General features: G+C 44.8%; 1 protein-coding gene across 1 annotated transcript in view; it reads right to left on the reverse strand.

Moving 5' to 3' along the window:
- NEDD9 (neural precursor cell expressed, developmentally down-regulated 9) overlaps nt 1-5650 on the reverse strand; it is a 38335-nt gene extending 32685 nt beyond the window's left edge. Inside the window, 2 exon segments of the mRNA XM_050331131.1 lie at nt 4863-4903; nt 5596-5650. Of these exon segments, the coding sequence (XP_050187088.1) occupies nt 4863-4903; nt 5596-5650 (96 nt within the window).
- Nucleotides 5651-7278: the final 1628 nt, after the last annotated feature.

A 7278-nucleotide genomic window follows, 5' to 3' on the forward strand; every position in this document is an offset into this window, starting at 1 on the left:
AAGAGCGGCCTGTGATAATCAGGCAGTAATAGGCAAAGGTCGCACTCTGAGCTGCTAGAAAGTGACCCAGCTTCACTGATGCTGAAAGCTGCAGCCATTTAGAGGCAGGAGAACCTCTAAATGCAGCTTTACTCAGCAGTAGCCTGACCTAATAAATATTGCTGAATACATGCCATAAATATTCTTTCTGTAGCAAAATCCCAGATGACTGACTGATCAAGCCTACTGAAGACTTGGCATAAAGAATTTTTCAGGGGTCAGAGTACTGTTCTAACACGTAAATGTCCACTGCTTTCATGGATGCTAGGAGAGCATGTATTACATAAAGAAGCATCTTGTAAAGTGATTTGCACATTTATGATTCCAAATGTCACTAAATGTGGGCTCTTACAGAGATGTGTGGACTTTCACATTCTAATAGGTTCAGCTACTTGTCTCCATCAAGTGCAGCCAGAAATGGGAGCGGTAGAAGATAAGGGTTCTCTACAAGTGTTGCAGCTAAGGCAGAGACTTGTGTGTGCTCCTCTTAAGTGCTTATGTAATTTCAAAAATGGAATTAAACTCTAGATCTCGGGGGACAGATGAGTTCCTAAATACTTATGGTATGAATGGGATTTAAGTACTTAAATGTCTGTGATAAGCTATTCCAAATAAAATAAGTAGAAATGAAAGTGACTTGACTTAGGCCCTTAAGTGACCTAAGCCCATCCATTGTATGCAGAAGGCACTCCCATGCCCCTAACATCTTTGATAACAGCAATATGACAAGTAGGAAGCTCTACACTCCTGGTTTTCTGCTTTTTTGTATGCAGAGAGACACAAGGCTGTTTGCTATTTCCAGATACTGAGGGAACATCCTCGTCTCCCGTGCTTCTGTGCAAGACCAGGACCTCATGATTGACTGAGGACTACCACGAATGCAAGCTCTTTGCAGGAAATAGGCTTCTTGCCTCCTGCTGTTTCTAACATTGGCCAAAGCAGTCAGCAGGTACACCTACTCCAGTTTTGGTGCACGGAAGTACGATTAGTGAGAATTTCCTCTCACTTTCACTCAGGTCACTGGACATACTTGGTCCTGCTGCAAGGACTCTGGTATTTATAATGGAGCACAGGGATTTCAATAATACAAATGTCTCCCAAGACACCACACGTAGCATTTCAATGTTCACTGATCAGATACCAATGCAAGTATCTTTTCTAACTCCCCTTGTTGCTGTGTTTGAGACTGTAAGAGTCCAAAGACGAGTTTGTATGTGGGAACTGTGCTTCAACACTTGAGTTCACAATAACGCTGCACGAGACTTCTCCAAAGTCTCTATGGTACATTCTGCAAAATAGTGGTTATTGGCTTAGAAAGGCTGCAGAACTCTCCTGAAAAGTGCTAGCATTTTACCTTTGCAGAAGATGTTTCCATGAAGTCGTACTACTAGGAACTTTTCCTGCTATCTGATCTGGTAGGTCCCCCTTCATGAGGTCTTTTGATAGTATGGCACTGTTTGGAAATAGCAGTGTTGAATCAAGAAACCTCAAGGCCAAGTAAGAGTCTGATGTGCCTGTAACCTCCAGCAGGATCTCAAAAGCGTGAGTAAACCCCCCCAGATAAGTATCTAATGCCTCTTGTACTGTTTAGAGACAAACTGAATTGGAACTATCAAAGAAATAAGGAAGACTGTTCATATGATAGTTCTGCTTCCCCATCGAATACTAGGAACTAGTGGACAGAGACAAATCAGGCTACCAGCTTCTCGATTAAGTAGCTTTAAAGCTACATTACTCAAGAGCAGTAGGTAGCATAAATACACAAAAGTTTAGAAATCATGCAAAAAACTTGCATGCTGTTAAGTCTAATGCTTTGTGATGGCTCTTCTTCCTCTAAAACAAGTCTTATAACATCCCTAAACCTCAGCACCTCCATCTGTAAAACAGAATTAACAGCACTTTGCTATCCTACAAGACTTTGGGAGGGCAAATGAATACTGTTGTGGGAGTTTCTCAAATAACCAGAGGTACTGAGGCACTTACCTCTATTGAGGATACAAATACATAAATCTCTGGGGGGGATGGGTGGAAGGGGAGGGAGGGGAACACAGAGGCCACATTGGGGAAGAATGGGAATCCAAAAATGACAGTGGCCCTCCAAGCTTTGTGAAGGAGACAGTCATTCTGCTACATCTCACTAGTGCTGATGCTGATTTAGGCTTGAGCCTACCAGACTCCGGCCACCTCGCTTCGTACACAACAGACAATAGAAAAATCATGAAGCTTTCATTGTAAGAGAGACAGCACAAACTTGGACAGTTTTTCCCCTTGTTGGTTTGTTCCTCTAGTACTACATTTTACAAGGTTTTACAGTTCCTATTTACTTTTAAGTTTGATTGTCTCCCTGTGATTGATGGGATACTGAAAAAATGAAAACTAACAGGAGTGAGGAATAAACGAAGCAGAGAGGATTTGGTTAATAAAGTACAGACAGTTCTTTTCCCTTTACATGGTCCAACACTCAAAGTCTTTCATTGCCAGGGTTACAAGCAGCTTTTCACAAGCATTTCTGGTTGGGAATATTGTATTTCTTCCCAGGGACACTATTTTGTTTGTCTTGGCGTGCAGACATTGTAATCAAGTCTATATATTACAGGACTGTGCCTTAGCACAAATGGCAAGCATTTCAAACCCTATTTAGGTTTCTTCCTTGCCCAACAAATTATCTAAAAATAGATAATCAAGACCTCATACTTTACATCTACGTCATTCCTTTTGGCTTAAATGAGGTAAGGAATGCAGGGTTTTTTCCTCTCCTCTTTCACTAACAGTTTGAATGTTTTAGTAAACAGATAAGTCCCCCTTTCTTCCTCCCCCCTCTTATTTTGTCTTGCTTGTGAACAGCCAACAAGCTACAAAAGCCCTGTTATGATAATGTTTTCTTCCTTTTTCTTCTGTTGCACTTTTACGGCCTGAGATAAGAGCATTGGAATTGCTGGCCAGATACATCCTCTCCAATCCATGTTCTTCTCTGATCATGATAACCCACTGGTATTTCTGTTCCTACAGAGTATATTATAGCTATAGTATCCATCCTTGGAATCACAGTCTGGGATTGGTTTCAGAAAAGGATGACCCTACCTTCTGGATCACAGAATACTGGAATGGCATCCCGTGAGAACTTGTTGGGATGCAGTTTTGTGGTACATGGAGATTTAGCACAAAAGCAAGCTGCTGTCATTAAAGAACTGAGGTGTTGTCCTATTACAACCGCACCCCTACAGCAACTAGTTTCTCAAAGTAGCTTTTAGACAATTAGTACTAAAACATGCTAACAAACAACATAAATATTTGTTATGCTTAACCTTTCCTATCTATCCATAGCTTAGTTAGAATAACTTTTGTGTTCTCCAATATTTAACCAGTACATGAATGGTAGATTAGACCTAACCTGGAGTCAAATTTGTTTTTGCTTTAAACAGTCAATTCTGAACTTGCTTAAATCCTCAGGGATTTTCCTATGGCTTTCAGAGGATTCAGACTCGAGCATTAAGTTGGAAGAATGTGTAAAGAGAGAGATGGACAAAAGAAGAAGCTTAGGTGAAGGAACAGAGAGAGGGAATAAGTTTTGAAAATGTTTGAATAAAAATGGGTAGATTGCATAGCAGAAAGGATTTCTACACTAGAAATGACCTTGGATTTAGTCACACTGAAAGCAAAGCCATCAGTGATGGAGAGACGTATTCAGGGTCTCACCCATGAATCAGTTTCGGTTCTGTCCTACTGTTAATACTCTAAACTATAGTAAGAATGTCAATTATTTCATTAAAGAAGGCCTTATGGACTATCACAGTGAAAGTAAAGAATGACAGGCCCCAGCATAACACCTGGAGCAGTTAAATAGAGTTGAATCTGCACCTGGATGCTAAGCCTCTGAAGTGATGGTATGTCCCCAGGCATCATGTGTGCCATGAGCACTCTCTTTTCCTTTATTTCACGTATGAAATATAAAAAATAACATTTTTGTTTTCCTTTAGGAAGATAAAAGAAAGAAAATACAGAAAGAACAAATACTGAATGAGCAGGTATTTTCTTTATATAATACTCCAGGGATAAGAAATAGATCTAAGGATGTTTGTCACCATTCAACAGTGTAAATAACTACTTCACATTTACCAAGGAAAGTAAACACTCTAGTCTAATGAGAAGGTTTTTGAGGCCAAAACCCTCAGTCTTTTTTTTTTTTAATGGCTGTTTCTTCTGTGTCTAGCTTTCTCTATCTAGCATTACGCAATCATACACCCAAACCAAAATTCTCATTCCCACCAGACAGGGCAAAGGAAACATTACAGAGCAGGGAATACTTCCCCCTTTTAAGCCACCTTATTGGTCCCTATTCTTGCAGTGCCACTGGGCTACATAGGACACAAGATCTCCTTTGCAGTCAAGGAAGGACAGGCAGTGACCTGAGAAGAAATCAGGACCATTATTTTGCTACTGTGATACAAGAGTTGCTTAGCCATGGGCAATCTGAAGCAGTTGGTGTGCTCTAGACTAACAGCAACACTGCTCTTCTACCCTCAATGCCTGATGTCATGTGCTCAGAGTAACAGCTTCTCTAAGCAGGTATAAAGTCTACCTGAACTGACTGAGAGGCAGAGTAGATAGGATAAAAGAGATGAATTTGATCTCAGACTTCAGATCAGTTGGTTGTTTGATATATAATGGGGAAAAAAAAAAAAGCCATCAGATCCAGATCAAATTTTCAAAGTTGTGGATATTTCCTTGTTGATACACGTCTTATACAATTTCTTTTTCCTTATAATTATTAATCACCATGAGATGGAGAAAACCATCATCAGCTTTGAAAATTTAATTCTGACCTTTCCCAAAGATTGGGTATGAGATATCCAGAAAGCTTGGTCTGAGCAAAGAGATTACAGAAAAACATGAAAATATGTGCATATTTACAGAGATATCACTTGTAGTTTTCACTCTGCCCTGGTTTAAAAGCCTTATACAATGCTATAGCATCAGCACTCTTTTACACTACATTGCCTAAATTCAGTAAGGAGATGGACCACACTTCCAAAGCAACTTAGTCTCCAAGTAAGTATATAGCATGCCATTTCCAAAATCACCTTTTTATTGATGCTGAAGTTATTTTTGGCAGGGGAAGGAAAGTTTTTCCTTCCCTCCCCCTTTTTTTCCGATCACACAAGATTACAGTATGTCTGTACGGTAATCTAATGCCCTGCGGCCAATTCTGTACCTTACCCAGACGTTTTTGAGTAATATTAAGATGAAAGCCTCTACCTTTGTGCCTTTTGAAGAAAAAAAAAACCACCCAAACCCTCCAAAAAAGCTCCTCAAAAAAAAAAAAACAAACCCAACCACCAACTACCACCACCTCTGGCAAAAGGTTGCTAAAAGCGATTATTTAGTAAGTGCGGATAATGGGATCTAATAAGGGGTCTAGGGTACAAACTTTTAAGAAAAATGTAAATTTTTTTTTCTCTCGCTTGTGAACCATCAAACAGACCGCACCGTGATAAGGAAACATCCACAAAGGGCTGGAAAGGGGGTGAATTATCTCACGGGGAGAAGCGGCGGTACCTGTCCCAAACCGCATCTGGCCATCGCGCACCAACCTTGTGCCGTCTGCCGCCATCCCGGGCTCACGCCGCCATCCAGCGGCAGCGCCAGCGGCAGAGCTGGGGAAGGGAACCCCCTTTTCCCCGCACCACCAACACCCCACAGCACCCGGGGTCCCCTTTCGCTGCTCCCTCGTTTCCCGCGGGCACCCTCCTCGGCGCTCTGCGCCTGGGGCACAGCGCAGGGGAAAAGGATGCCCGGCCGCCTCCCGCGCACTCCGCTTGCCCCGAGAGGAGCCCCGAGCCTTCCGCCGCCCGCCCAGCTCCTGTCGGGTCCGCGGCCCCTGCCAAGCCCCCTTGAGCCCACCCAAGGAACGGCGCCCGGCAGCGGCAGCGGCTCACCTTGTACTTCATGGCTGCGGCGCGCTCCAGCATTCCCGCAGCAGCTCCCGCGCGTCCCGCCGCATCCCGCGGGCTGTGCCCGGCCCGGCCCCGCCGCGCCGCCAGCCTGCCCCGCGCATTTGCATAGCGCCCTCCCCATTGGCCGCGCCACGGCCAGAGCGGCCACGCCCCCCGAACCCCCGCCCCGCCGCCGGTGGGGAGAGAGCAGAGAGGACAGGGACCCGGGTTCGGGACCGGGCTCGGCGGGTCCGGCCGCTTCCCAACTCCTGCGTGTCCAGAGGGAGACGGCACCCTCGGAGAGCGCACGCTGGCGGCCCTGCTCCCCGTCCGTGCCTTTTCACAGATGCTCGCGTTGGCTTTTTCCCCAGAGGGAAAGGGCCGGTGGGTGCTGGTCGGCAGCCGGGCGGAGCGTGAGCCAGCCGTGTGCCCAGGTGGCCAAGAAGGCCGGTGGCATCCTGGACTGTATCAGCAGTAGCGTGGCCAGCAGGACCAGGGAAGTGATGTTCCCCCTGTATTGGACATACCTCAAATCCTGTGTCTAGCTCTGGGCCCCTCACTACAACAAAGACATAGAGGTGCTGGAGCGGGTCCAGAGAAGGGCAATGGAGCTGGTGAAGGGTCTGGAGCACAAGTCTGCAGCTCAGGGAACTGGGGTTATTTAGTCTGGAGAAGAGGAGGCTCAGTGGGAACTTTATCACTCTACAGAACTACCTGAAAGGAGGTTGTAGCCAGGTGGGGGGTGGTCTCTTCTCCCAGGCAGCCAGCAACAGGACAAGAGGAAATGGCCTCAAGATGTGCCAGGGAAGATTTAGATTGGGTATTAGGAAGAATTTCTTCATAGAGAAGGTGGGTAAGCATTGGACTGCCCAGAGAGGTGGTGGAGTTAGCAACCACTGAAGATGTTTAAGAAATGACTGGAGCGTGCCATGTAGTGCCATGGTCTAGTTGACATGGTGGTGTTCAGTCAAACGTTGGACTCGGTGTTCTCAAAGGTCTTTTCCAATCTAAATGATTCTGTGATGGTGTAAACCTTTTCCATCCATCCCTTCCTCAGCCACCTTTTCACATGCAGATTATGGAGGGCCTGAACACTGCTCCATTCCTGTCATTGCAATTATTTTTGTTCTCATTTGTCCCCAGAAAGTGATCTTTTTATCTACTGCTGCTCAAATCAAAATGCCAAGGGTTCGCTTTGCCTGGCTGCTATTTAAACACTGATTAGACACCAGAGGCCAAGAATGTTTTAATGGTCTAGAGATGTCCATTATGAAGAGTGACCATGGTAAATACGGATTATTTGGAA

The sequence above is a fragment of the Myiozetetes cayanensis genome, unplaced genomic scaffold (assembly GCF_022539395.1).
Source record: "Myiozetetes cayanensis isolate MyiCay16 unplaced genomic scaffold, myiCay2020 scf1, whole genome shotgun sequence".
NCBI lineage: Eukaryota > Metazoa > Chordata > Aves > Passeriformes > Tyrannidae > Myiozetetes > Myiozetetes cayanensis.